Source organism: Nematostella vectensis, chromosome 3 (assembly GCF_932526225.1).
Source record: "Nematostella vectensis chromosome 3, jaNemVect1.1, whole genome shotgun sequence".
Taxonomy (NCBI): Eukaryota; Metazoa; Cnidaria; class Anthozoa; order Actiniaria; family Edwardsiidae; genus Nematostella; species Nematostella vectensis.
The window spans coordinates 8251484-8264829 of record NC_064036.1 but is presented as its reverse complement, the minus strand read 5'-3'; the positions used below and the strand labels follow the sequence as shown (position 1 = coordinate 8264829).

Here is a 13346-nt window from a genome sequence, read left to right as displayed (position 1 = left end):
TTAAACTTAAAATTTTAATTCTTATTTTTCTAGTTTCCGTAGTAGATCAAAATCTTTGAAAAGCCTCTTCTTTTGATAAGAACGCCTTACGCCATGTTACTAATTTTTCTTGCTCGTGGTATCAGGACCCGGCGGTTGGTCTAGCTGGTCCTTATGGTCTTCATGCTCCCGATCTTGCGGTAATGGAGTCGTGAAGCGGGTACGGTCGTGTAACTTCCCAGCCCCGTCCTACGGTGGCGCCGATTGCCCTGGAGACGCCGAAGAGATCAAGGCCTGCAAGCTCCAGGATTGCTGTGAGTTGTGCGCTTTTACGACATCAACATTGTAAATATCTTTAATGAAATAATAGGCTCCTTGTTGATAAGGCCAACGAGTTCAATTTACTCGATAACCTCTCACAGAAAGAGAGATTCTATAAAGATTTCGCAGTGCTGACCTGCTGTCTGATACTGGTGTCTTATAGGCGAAATTCGATACCGAGACCTTGGCTGCTTCAGGGATGACCATAATATATACCGACCTCTTCCAAAACTGCTCTTTGACGACAATGAAAACCCGGCGGTCATCAGGGATGACTGGCCGTCCTACCTTTCAGATCTCATTTGCAGGTAAGGCAGGTTAAAATAAGGTTAAAATCTCTTGCGCGGTAGTTGCTCAATGACCAGGCCGCAACCTCTGTACAATATTCGTCTATTATGGAATGACTTGGTATTCTCCATGATCCTTGATATCGTGATATCGTGTGAGTTCCTCGTGCTCCAAGATAAATACTTGCGACCGTATACGCCTTTGAAGTAAAAATTTCAAGGAATTCTGAGGGCGGGTGCGAACAATAAACATCTTCAATCAGGACACATCTTCAATCAGGACGCTTTCTCTTTTAACCAGGTGCGCCAGAGAAACTCGTAATAATGGTATGACCACTTTTGGGATACAGAACAATGGGGAATGCTATTCAGGGACTCGCGCAGCGGAGACGTATTTCCAAGAAGGCGAACAGCTTCTCTTCATGAAACGCACGCAACCTAAGCCCTGGCTAGGCTGTGTCGATAATGAAAACAAGGAATGCCATGGAAATAATCTGGAGTGTGTTGGTCAGGAAAGGACCAACTATGTGTACACTCTAGATAACGGTAAGGATAAAGGACAACTACTGTTCGGATTTGCTCGAAGAGGGATTGCAAAATTCTACTTCCTTTCGTATATTAAAGTGTGAGTTAACGTAGAATTCTACTTATCAGCCTATTCAAGTATAGTCAAAACTAGATTCAACTTCCTTAATAACAGCCATTACAAATTCTTTCCCGTAACTGAGAACGACTGATCGGCACAAGAAATTCTAGGAGTTAATTAACGTTGTTGCCCTTCAGTGATGCCTCTGACTGGAAATTACACTGAATGGAGTGCATGGAGCGACTGCTCAAAGTCTTGTGGTGAAGGAGAGCGTTACCGCACCAGGAACTGCACCAACCCGCCTCCCGCATGGGGCGGACTCGACTGCCGCTACATCGGCGACGATCGCCAGGATGAGAAGTGCAAAATCCGGGAGTGTCCAAGTAAGAGCTTTGAATACCTCGAACCTTAGTTAGATAGATCACATCAAAAGATCTCGAGATAAGGATTCCGATAGCAACCAAATGTGAGCCAATAGAAGTTGAGCCGGAATTTTGAGCTCTTAGTTGAAATTTTTGCTGTGGTCACAAACATACGGGACATGCTATTCTTAATTTGTGATCAGGAAAATGTGAATACACGACTTAACTAAAATTGATGGAAATACTAAAGCAAAATCGTGTACTGTTGCTTTTTTTGACGTAATTTCCACGCAAATACATTTCATTCAAACCCTCTACGTATTGAGATGCTATTCTAATGGATGTTACTCCAATTTCACTTTTTAGCTGACGGAAACTGGGGCACCTGGGGTACATGGAGTAACTGTACTGCCTCGTGCGGACGTGGCTTTGTCAAGCGCTCTCGCGTGTGTAACAGTCCCCTGCCGTCTAACGGTGGCAAGCCATGTGCTGGATTCGCCCACGAGACGGCCGAATGCGTTATGACACCCTGTCCAGGTGGGTAACAATACGTCAGTATTTCTCACCATCCTCGGCATTTTCTCCTGATTTAATACGGAAGTGGAAAAAGATAGGGTTGGTACCGACGCTAACCATTCCTGACTCATCTCAATACATAATTATGACCCTCCATGGGAAAACGAACACTATGGGTTTACAGTCGGCCGAAAATACACACCTAGCACACGGGATTTCATGGAGTACTCACAGAGTTTCTTTTCATGCTCACGGAATATCTTTTAGTGATCACAGTGTGCACATGGCGTGCGCACGGAATTCTAAACCCATAGAGTACGTTTCCCAATGGAGGCTAAATTTCGCAACCTGTCCAGATGAATAAAGCCACTGGAAAAGCAACCAAATCTTATTATTCAAGCGCAAGCTAATAAACAGAATAGGATAACTTAACCAAACTTAAACTGACAGCATGGGTAACACGGTCGTAAAACAAAGGACAAAGTAGAGAAACAAATAAGGCAAAGAAAGCAATACAAAACACATTATGTAACATCCATTTTGAAATAACTATGTACACAAACCGTACGGCTGCTTCGAGATTGGACATCTCCGTTAGTGGCTAACTTAATTGCTTTGCGCCCGCAGTCAATGGTCAATTCTCAGCGTGGAGCGCCTGGGGAGCATGCTCAGTGACATGCGGAAATGGTCATCAGATTCGTACCAGGAAATGCAATGCTCCGACCCCTATGTATAATGGCAAGTTTTGCGACGGACCGGAGAAGGAATTCCAGAACTGCGAGGAGAATGAGTGTCCAGGTAAAGTCAGAAAACGCTAAACACGACTTCAATTACCTACGTTTTTATTTTCAACCATATTACCTTAAACTTCTCTATCATTAGCCTACCACAAAAAGCCAAACAAAGTACCAATATTTGTGACATAACCCTTTGTAAACTAAGGGTTTAAGTTGTTCGAATAGGATACGAATAGGATATATAAGGCAGTTCGTGTTATCTGCAGGGTATTGGAGCGACTGGACCGGCTGGACGACATGCGATCGGACGTGTGGCGCTGGAGGGAAACGCGAGCGATCTCGTACATGCCAAGGAGGATCCAACTGCCCTGGTTCAGCAAACCAGGTGGAGATGTGCGACGTACAACGCTGCCCACGTAAGTTGATTATATCACCCCTAGAAAAGGGCACGAACGCAGCGTGACTTTGTAACCATTGTTACAAAGGTCGCTGTGTAAACCTCAGAATTATCACAATATCAATAAACAATTTCTGAGCTCCAATAAGAAGGGGACACCACTTTAGACCCGAATTGACCGCAGTTATTTGTCCAGATTGTTCACATGACTTGGACCTGACATTCCTTTTGGACGCCTCTGGAAGTGTGGATGACGCACAGTGGAAGATCACCAAGGATTTTGTCCGTTCAGTCACCAGAGGATTCAACCTGGCCGACAATGGAACTCGAGTGTCGGTAGGTACACACGTGAAGATTGAAGATTTCCGTGATATTTGATAATCTTACCAACATGCTATATCTCGCCAGGTTATCACCTACTCCACCAACCCCCATATGGAAGTCGCTTTGGATGAAAAGAACGACAAGGAGGAGCTCGATGCTTTCCTGGACAGCGTCTCACAACCACGAGGCGACACGAGAATGGACCGCGCCCTGAACCTGGCCAAGGACCAGCTTATGAATGATGAGAACGTAGCGCGTCAGTCAGTGCCAAAAGCGATCATCGTTGTCACCGACGGTGGCTCAAAAGCTATGACCAAGATTGCGACGCAAAGACGCGCGAGGGAGTTGAAAGATATGGATGGCGCGACTATTGCAGTCTTGGGTGTAGGAGATAATGTAGACAAATTCGAGATGCGGCAGGTCGCTAGTGATCCTGATCACGCGTTCCTCGTCAGCAACTACGATGATTTGATGCAGTTCGTAAAGCTCGCTTCGGATGCGGTGTGTTCCGCCAAGCCTCCCCCGCCACCACGTGAGTACCAATGTCCGCCTTCTCGACATTGAGACGGTTTTGAAATTTTTGTGTTTGCACATTTTATATATAAAACACTGTCATATTTTCTAAAAAGAAAAAAATTCATCATCTTTTACTTTTAATGCGAAAGTAACATCAATAGATGGAATTGCTATCTAATCAATCTTAGTTTTTTACTTAAATCTTCCCTGCTTAAATGCATTTTATTGCGATGTATTGATTTCTTGCTTGTATTTTAGCGAAATGGGGCGAATGGAGCACCTGGAGTCCTTGCATGAAGACATGCGGTACTGGAGTTATGATGAGACAACGTGACTGTTTTACAGGCTCTAACTGCCCGGGCCCACGAACGGATACCAAGAAGTGCAAGGTCCAGAACTGCCCAAGTAAGCCTTTTGAATGTTCTCGAAATCGTATAATCTTCCTTTCTAGCTAAATCCTGTCGTTTCCACTTCAAGCGTTCTCTCTTCTTAATTAAACGCTCTTCTTTTTCCTTCAAAGTTTATCCTTACGCATCTCGCGTTTTTCTTCCAAGCCGAACGTTCCTCAATCAACTTCTAACGCTACTCCTTTTACATCAGACATTTTGTCATCCAATATGATTAACATTTGGTTTGAACTTTTTAGCTTGCAGCCAGCCAACGGACCTTGCGTTTGCCATCCCTTTATCGAGTAACATCAAGGACAGAGACTGGCATCACATCCAAAACTTCGTCAAGGGGACAATTGGCGCATTCAACATCACATACGACGGCACACACATTGGAATCCTGTCCTACTCATCCCTTGCCACTATGGAGCTGAGGTTTAATCGGTTCTTCTACGTAGAAGATATCATGAATAAGATTGATCAAATATACCCAGAAGCAAACAGTGAAGAAGGCACGCGACTTGATGATGCCCTTCAAGTAGCAAATTACGAATTATTCAACCCCTCAAGTGGCTCCAGGGATAATGTGAGTGGAATTCAGTCTTTGCTCCACGGATGATCTAAGTGTAATTCAGTAATTGTCCTTTATCGGGTATTTTACACTGCCATTCGCGGTACTTTATTACACCCAGTAAAATAATACTGGAAGTAAGAACCTAACATTAAATAATTATGGCCATTACCACTCCATTATTAATAAGATGAACCAAGTTTTTTTTTTACAAGAACGTAGACACAACATAGACACGAATACGACAGAAGCATGCAATGCAACATGGTAGTATAACATGTTATATGTTTGACACAGCATATTTCATGTTTGCTTCTTTAAAAACGTTGACTCACTTTCAAAGAGGCTTATGGAAATTGTTTTTAACTTCTGCAGGTTGCAAAATCGCTTGTTGTATTAGCGTATGGAGAGTTCGGCCATCAGAAGACGGAAGAGATCAAAGAGCGTCTGAAGCACAACAATGTTAAAACACTAGTGGTTAGCATCGCCCAGGATGATTCGGACAGAGTCCAGGCGGACGCTATTGCGGACGAGCCCGCAAACGCAATGCACGTGAACTCCTTTGCTGACCTCGTGAAGGTCACAGGGAAGGTCGTCAATATATCTTGTTATGGTAAGGAAACAGCGCAAAGTCAAATAGCTTATATCCCCCATTGAACTGGAAACGCTGAAATGGGGACTTTAGGCTTTTGATATATATGATGGCAAAAAGATTGCATGTACGATACGAAGAACTAACTTTTGTCTATTCAAATAGTTCCAGAAGCTCCGCTAAAGAAAAAGCTTCCTCAAGAACTCACCTGGCGCAGCTCGTACTCGCGGTTTGGTGTTCAATATTACAATTCGAACAATGGCAAGAACGTAGCTTTGGTAAAGCAGCCGCCAGTAGCACAGACCACCGTGCCATCACAGGAAACGACAGCACAACAGATGCTTAAGGCTGCCGCAGCATGGCAGCAGGCCACAGGTCAAACCTTACAGTATCAGCCAGCAGCACCAAGCGCCTACCAGACGCAACAGCCTACGGTACAGGCTACGGTACAGGCTACGGGACAGCAAGAAGTGGCAACGGAGCCGCAGACTGTACAGCCACTTGCAACAGGTGCATACCAACAGCCAACAACTCAACCCGAGACGGGAAATCAATACCAAGCGGGCTATTATGGCGGTCAACAGATGCAGGACAGTACTACCGCGTCAACAGCGGCACAGCAGTACACCACTCAGTCAGCTCCAACGGCTGCTCCTGCAACCGAACCTCAAGCCACAGTAGCACCACTAGCACAGACCGTCACAGCGCCTGCGCAAACTGAGGCGCCGACCCACACCGCCGGCCCGCCGCAGACCACAGAGCAAGCCACAACAAATGACTACTGGCAGACTACTCAAGCGTATAATCAAGCCAATGCGGCTTATCAAGTACAAAACAACGCAGTGTTGAGTACTTTAACAACAACAGCTGGACCTACACAGTCTATCGTGCCAGAAGTGCCTTACCCTACCTTGTCAACAGCGGCACAGCCCACACAAGCGCAAAATCCGGCGCCAACCCCAGCACCCACACAAGCGCAAAATCCGGCGCCAACCCCAGCACCCACACAAGCGCAAAATCCGGCGCCAACCCCAGCACCCACACAAGCGCAACCTCCGGTGCCATCCCCAGCACCCACACAAGCGCAACCTCCGGCGCCATCCCCATCACCCACACAAGCGTTGTTGCAAACAATGGCCAATCAGACACAGCCAGCTACTGCCACGGCCGAGCAGAAATTTGGTGAGTTCGTATGAACATTATAAAATGCCGGATCATTCGAAAAGAAGCAAACTATATACAACACTTTTTAAATCGAAATAAACGTTCTGTCTCAGATAGCAAAATCTTTCCCTTTCCAATCCATACACCTTGATTTTTATGGAATGCAATGTAAACGGTCACTAATCGAAATTCATCTCCACAGTTTGTCCACATGACCTCGATATTGTGGTTGCATTGGACTCCTCAAGTGACGTCACAGCCTTACAATGGGCACATCAGAAAAACTTAGTCCGTCAGGTGCTTGGGCACTTTAAGCTCTCAGACAGCTCTACGCACACGGGTATAGTGGCCTTCTCAACCATCCCATCCATACAGAGTAAGCTGGATGAGCTCAACGAGCATGATGACGTCCTAAAGTCACTGAACGTAAGGCATCTATCTTTCGTTACATCTATCGCTGTACATATTAAGTTATATTTGTATAGCAAACCAGCAACGCTAATCTGGTACTAGACGAGGCTCTTCGTCATAAGCTAATAGTATTCTTCCTAATCTTCATAGTGTCAGCTTACTATCAATAGCCATTTTTATATCTTTGCTAAGTAATGTCCTGTATGGATAGGTTAATTATTGGGCTATAATAGCATAGGCCGAAAGAGAGGGGGAGCCGAAAACTGCAATCTTAATTTCATAATTTTGTTTTGAATAATACATTTTGATCTACTTCAGGTTCTTCCACGAGACTTGGGTAACAGAAACCTGGTCATCCTCCTAGAAATGGCTAAATTCGAAGTGTTTACCGCCTCGGGAGGAATGCGCGCTAACGTACCAAAGGTCTTCCTGGTCACAACACTGGGAACCCAGAAAGACCATAACACCAATGCCGAAAAAAGCCTACAGTCCTTCTCCAAGCAGCTACAGTACAGTGGTGTCCAGGTCGTAGCTGTGGGTACGGACCAGGTACCAGAGAGCGACCTCATCGACATGGCAACAAGGCCGGATTACGCACTCAGAGTTAGCTCACTGCAAGACAAGGACGAGCCGACCAAAGTCGCAAAAGTTGTATGCCATGGTTAGTAAAATGTGTTGAGATTCAGACAACTTCTGAGAGATCAACAGAGACGAAATTTACCCTGTGGGTTTACCGGAATGTTTAAGAGAACGTGTATTTTCAAAACCTTTTAGCCTACAACGCAATCAGGAGTTTGGGTTTGCCGTTACTGTTTGTGACTCAAAGTTTGTTATCTTCATATTCTAGTTGGAGCACTGCACAAGTTCCAGAACCCACAAGGACCAACTGAGTCCGCATTACACGCAGCTCAGACAGCAGCTGCTGCCAACCAGGTCATGCACGACCAGCCGCAACGACTACTTCCTAATCCAGTCGAACGAAAAGGTGCCTGCTTTATAAATATTCCCGGAAATTAATAGAACAGGAAATATTTTAAAAAACTGTCTGACTCTGTCTTATTTCTTGTTTTGCAGCATTCGGTTTCCAGTGCCAGCCTGTCTTACATTACGGCTTCGACAAACTGTGCTCTGGCACCGTCTATGATGAGTCTGGCATGGGAAATAACGGCAGGATAGTTGGTAACGCCCAACACAGGGCTGGGGCACTAGACGACCAAGGACTCGACCTGTCTCAAGGTAGGACCTTTTCCTTATAATTATATTGGCCTAACTTCTATTTATGAAAGGACGACTCAGTGTCTGAAACAAAACTCTTGAACTTCGCAAACACTTGAGTGATAGCAATGTTATTACTTGGCGGCGAGTTGGTAAAATCCTGCAATACACATTTGAGATGCATTGTTGGGAGATACTGAGTGTAATGCAAGTTTTCTTTAATGCAGCCACAATTCAGCTGGATGGCCAAAATTTCCAAGGTAAACCTACAAATGCTCTAACCTTGGCGACTTGGGTGAACGTGAAGGACGTGTCTGGAGTGAAAGAGATCTTCGCAACACAAAACTCGGGAGAGGCTGATAAGAAGGGACAGTACCACTTTGAGATATTGGATCAAGGAAAGGTTCGTGTTAAGATGTAGTTTCGCTTCGTTAATCGTTTGTGCTTTGCAAATAGCTAATCCCGGTGACCATGGTTAGGAAGCCTGCGAAATTCTGTAGCTGCAGAAAAGTAAGGGCGATAAAATGCGATCGTTGGAAGGCACGAAAGCAAAACAGGCTTAAAGGAGAGGCTTTAACAAAATGCAACCGAATGCTGTGGTCCTCGATGGATCTGAAAAGGTTTTTCCCTTCAAGAAGTCATGTACGCTTACTCTTAACATCGCTTTCAGATTCGATTCTTCCAACGAAACGAGGATAAGGTAGTTTACGGTAAAACAACCAAGCCGATTATTCAGCCTAACCGATGGACACATATCGCGGGCACATACGACCCTGTCACCAGGGACGCCACGGTGTACGTGAATGGCGAAGCCGTGCGTGAGTACGAGAGCACGGAGTCCCAGCAAACGGACACGTTCAGCATGGACTGGAATAACGAGGCTCAAATTGGCAACCACCAGGACGGGACTAGGACCACACGGCAGTTCCAGGGAGCCATGGATGAATTCTACATGTTCCCGTGCGCGCTGCCATCAGCAGAGATCAGGAAGCTAAAAGACACTCGAACTATGCGTAAGTATTGAGTCTGCCACGTGATCCGAAAAGCGGATGCTATTTCTGACAACAAGACATTAAAGGATGGAAGAAGTGGTTTTTAGGGTCCAGTAAAGTATGAGCGAAAGATGGTCCTAACATTCGTGAAAGTCCTACTCCAAGAACCCATTACGGTGCAATTTAGCTATCTGATTTTCAACATAGTTAGGCAGCATAGAATGTTTTCATATACCTGCTTTAAAAGTCCTCTACAGGGTGAATTGCTAGCAATTGCTTTTTAACCACAGCTAAGCTGACGCATTTTTACAATTCACTAATAACAATTTTCCGACCACAGCTAAGCATCCTGGCGCGTTCCCGGGCGCTAAGCGAGAGGTGTGGCGTCACGTACCGGGTTCCACCATCAGCGACATGGCGGTGGACAAGAGCTATCCTAGACATCCCACCGAAATGACGATCATGCCAAGTTTCGCGGCGCCTGAGAACGACGGCACCGATTACGGGAGTCGCATCAGTGGTTACTTCGTGGCACCTTATACTGGAACTTATTCGTTCACCCTTACCGCAGACGATGAAGCGGAGTTGTTCCTTAGTGATGGGGCACCACACATAAGCAAAAACCTGATAGCGGCAGTCAAGGTTCCGGATTACGAAAACAAGTAAGGGGTCAATAGACTCTAAAAAGCGTAAACACGTGAGCGCTAATATCATTTCAAGAAAAAAAATGTTAAACAATGCTTTGTTTCTACATCACTCAACATCGTGTGGCACTTTAGGGTATGGCCTACGTACAGTACCGTGATACAGTTCGGGGAAAACGTTACTAACCTTGCCATTCCTCAACAGACCAGCCAAACAGACATCTTCTAAGGTGAACCTGGAAGCCGGTAAATTCTACTGGATGGAGGCCCTCCATAAACAGGGCAAATCGCACGACGCCCTCACGGTCGGGTACAATCTTCAGTGCCCTGCGACCTTGGCTGAGTTAACTAGTAGAGCTAGCATCCCCGCAAGCAGTCTGCAATACAAGATTCCAAGTAAGTTAACGTTAGATTAGAATTATAACTATACAGCGACTCTAGGCCTGTGTTTCTAAGGCAATCTTTACCCGTTATCAGGGATTCAGAAGTGGGGAAGACTTTATTACAAACAAAACAGCTTAGAACTAAAAATACTGAAGAAGTTAACCTGTACGTTCAATAATTTCCAGGGAGCTGTGCGGAGATAAAAAAGATGTGGTCTGGTTATCAAGACGACGAGTACACCATCCAGATGAGCCCACAGTGCGAACCAGTGCGGTTATTCTGTCACGGCATGCGTACTGCCAAACCCCAGGAATACATTACCCTGGACTCGGGACCGGATAAGAACTACGCCAGCTTCCATCGCGAGCGTCTGTTGAACTATGAGTCGTGCTCAGGGAAGACTAACCCATCGCCACAGCTGACAGAGAAATACTGGGGAACATCAAGGTTAGAGAGCTGTGCTGAGTGATCCTGCAGGGCGTACCCATAATGCTTTGCTGTTATTTACTCTCACTGATCGGTGATAGTGTCAGAACTCTCGGGACAATACTCTTCGATTTCGATTTGCTAGTTTTCAAATGCCGTTGTTAAATGTCATAGGCAATAGGTCTATAATCCGGAGACTGTTCTAAAAATATATAAAACTCTTATATAAGAATATATCAAACTTTCATGGCATACGAGAAAAATCATAACTCCTTAAACGCAATTTTTAGAGAAACATATTCATAAGAGGGGGGCTGTTTTGAATGAGTGTTTAAGTGATCTCCTATCAAAAGCACTTTTTTCTTATCCAGGCTGTAGCAGGAGGGTGGGGTACTGGGGGCAGGTGCTCCTATGTTTTAAAAAAATATTAAGGTGCCCATTTTCTTGATGTCTCTGTATAGTTTCCCCCAATATGTCGAGGCCTGTTTCAGCTCTGTTATTGTCTGGAAAAAGTATTTTTGTAAGAAAAAAAAACGATTAATTGAAGTACTTAAATTACACGCATGAACAAATCGATGGCATGGCGCTATTTGTAATTTATAAATAACTGCATCCAGGAGCACATAAGCTGATTTGTAATTCTAACTCCCGCAGGTTCAACAAGATCCGCATCGACCCATCAAGCGGACTTATCCATCGTGATGATTTCACCTTCTCCTTCCATACGGGTAACCCGGTCAAGTACGGTCGCGCGGGGGACTGCTTCTCTGCCGCGTCCAAATGTCACAAGGGAAGATTCAATATCGATCTAACAGGAACCGGTCTGCGCGTGCGTAGTGACATTGAATGGGAACAATGGGGCAGTCCTAAGATCCCACATCGATTACTGAGCTACCGCAAGTCAGACGACGGCACGAAGGTGTTTGGAGAGTGTGGGGGATCGTGTGGTGGCTGCACGCCCAAAAATGAACGCCTGTACGTGGAGCCCGCTAGATGTACCAAGCCTAACCAGCAAGCAGGTATGGCCCATAATTTGTGATCTGTTTAGAGACATTTTATTTAACACCTGTTTCAAGGGTCTTCAAGGTGAACAGGAAATAATATTTTTACGAAGGGAGGAACTGTTTTCACTACTCTTTTGCCACTTACACAAGATTATACTTTATCATATATATTAGACGATTCATGTGTAACTTATACATCGAAAGCGCCGCTTTTCTATCCCCCAATAGTTGACATTAGTTTACCAATCTACAAAGTCTACATTGAAAAAAATGTCATTTAACAAGGCTTTTATCTTTTAGGTATAGCACGTAACAGTATCCCTAAACCAAAGAACACAAAGTCGAAGATACCACAGCAAGGCCACATCACTACATTCTATAAATCAGATAATGGACTTGATGAAAGCGAAATGGAAGTGATTGGTCACGTACTCAGGAAGAAACGGCAAGACAAGAGAGCGCTAGCTGAGAGAATAAGGAAATTCAAGAGACACTTAGCCAGGAGACATAAGTAGACTTTTTGGTGGAAATGTAGAGTTATATTTTTATGAAAATGTTATGAAAAGATATTTACAGTTCATGTGGAGATTGCTATGCTTGACATGACTCATGTCAAAAATATACAACTTTTGGCAAGTGAACTTCAAACAAGGGCAATTCAAACTGCCTGCAAATAAAGAGATGGGTTTTTTAAACCACTTGTAAATATAAAGCAACAAAATCTTGGAGGTCTCTTGTCTTACAGAAGAGAATTCACTCACTTTTGCATACCAATTTTATATTCTTCTAAGATTCTGTTTCTTTTATCAAGATGGAAAAACAATTACAAACTTGGTAATAAGTGAAAAAATTCATAAGCTTCAAGACTTCTATAGAAATAAATATGCAAATTTACCTGTGGTGATAGGAGGAGCTGTCCCCTAGAAAAATCACGATATAAGTTTCAATAAATCAGTAAAGATCTGGAGTCCCATCTCCCTCTCCAAGGAAGCTTGGTTGCTCTTGCTCCTGAACATGTTCAAAAATAAGTTTAAATGTTGTCTTTTTTATGATCAAAACATTTACTGTAACAGTGTGCTATAAAAGATGTAATTGCGAGTAGGAATACTGTAACAGTGCGCTATAAAAGACATAATTGAGAGTGGGAATACTAATATTTCAAGGGAAAGAAGGAGTGTGCTTCCTAAATATCCATGTGTCTTCTGGAATGTAAAGATTAATATTAGGATACACTTAAATAATTATTTAGGGAAATATTTATTTATTACAGAGAATTATCAATCAAAACAGAGTATTATATGCAGATCTCATTTAGTAGAAAGAAACTGTAGTAAATGGTGATGTTGTCAACTACAGTATACAATTGTATTGAATAAATGCAATTTTTAAAGAAGACTGTCAAATCTGTTCTATTCTGCTACTCTGTAAAATATTTCTTTTAAGTCAAGAACATTATCTGTAAACATTATGCAGATAACTTAGGTATGGACATGCTGCTACTATTTTTTTCTTTAGTGTATTCCATTTCA

General features: G+C 43.9%; 1 protein-coding gene across 3 annotated transcripts in view; it reads left to right on the top strand.

Annotated features, from left to right (window-relative positions):
• The window catches only part of LOC5511228, a 39616-nt gene extending 26406 nt beyond the window's left edge, over positions 1–13210 (top strand). For all 3 annotated transcript variants that reach the window (XM_048725757.1, XM_048725756.1, XM_048725758.1), the window contains 24 exons: positions 126–293; positions 464–608; positions 889–1133; positions 1371–1556; positions 1902–2072; positions 2679–2849; positions 3055–3204; positions 3382–3521; positions 3594–4041; positions 4284–4430; positions 4672–5000; positions 5361–5598; positions 5743–6759; positions 6944–7167; positions 7471–7813; positions 8000–8137; positions 8227–8388; positions 8595–8770; positions 9038–9380; positions 9700–10021; positions 10209–10399; positions 10573–10834; positions 11468–11832; positions 12118–13210. In XM_048725757.1, the coding sequence (XP_048581714.1) occupies positions 126–293; positions 464–608; positions 889–1133; positions 1371–1556; positions 1902–2072; positions 2679–2849; positions 3055–3204; positions 3382–3521; positions 3594–4041; positions 4284–4430; positions 4672–5000; positions 5361–5598; positions 5743–6759; positions 6944–7167; positions 7471–7813; positions 8000–8137; positions 8227–8388; positions 8595–8770; positions 9038–9380; positions 9700–10021; positions 10209–10399; positions 10573–10834; positions 11468–11832; positions 12118–12332 (6296 nt within the window). In that variant the 3' untranslated portion in view covers positions 12333–13210. The remainder of the gene's footprint in view (positions 1–125; positions 294–463; positions 609–888; positions 1134–1370; positions 1557–1901; positions 2073–2678; positions 2850–3054; positions 3205–3381; positions 3522–3593; positions 4042–4283; positions 4431–4671; positions 5001–5360; positions 5599–5742; positions 6760–6943; positions 7168–7470; positions 7814–7999; positions 8138–8226; positions 8389–8594; positions 8771–9037; positions 9381–9699; positions 10022–10208; positions 10400–10572; positions 10835–11467; positions 11833–12117) is intronic.
• The last annotated feature ends 136 nt before the right edge of the window (positions 13211–13346 follow it).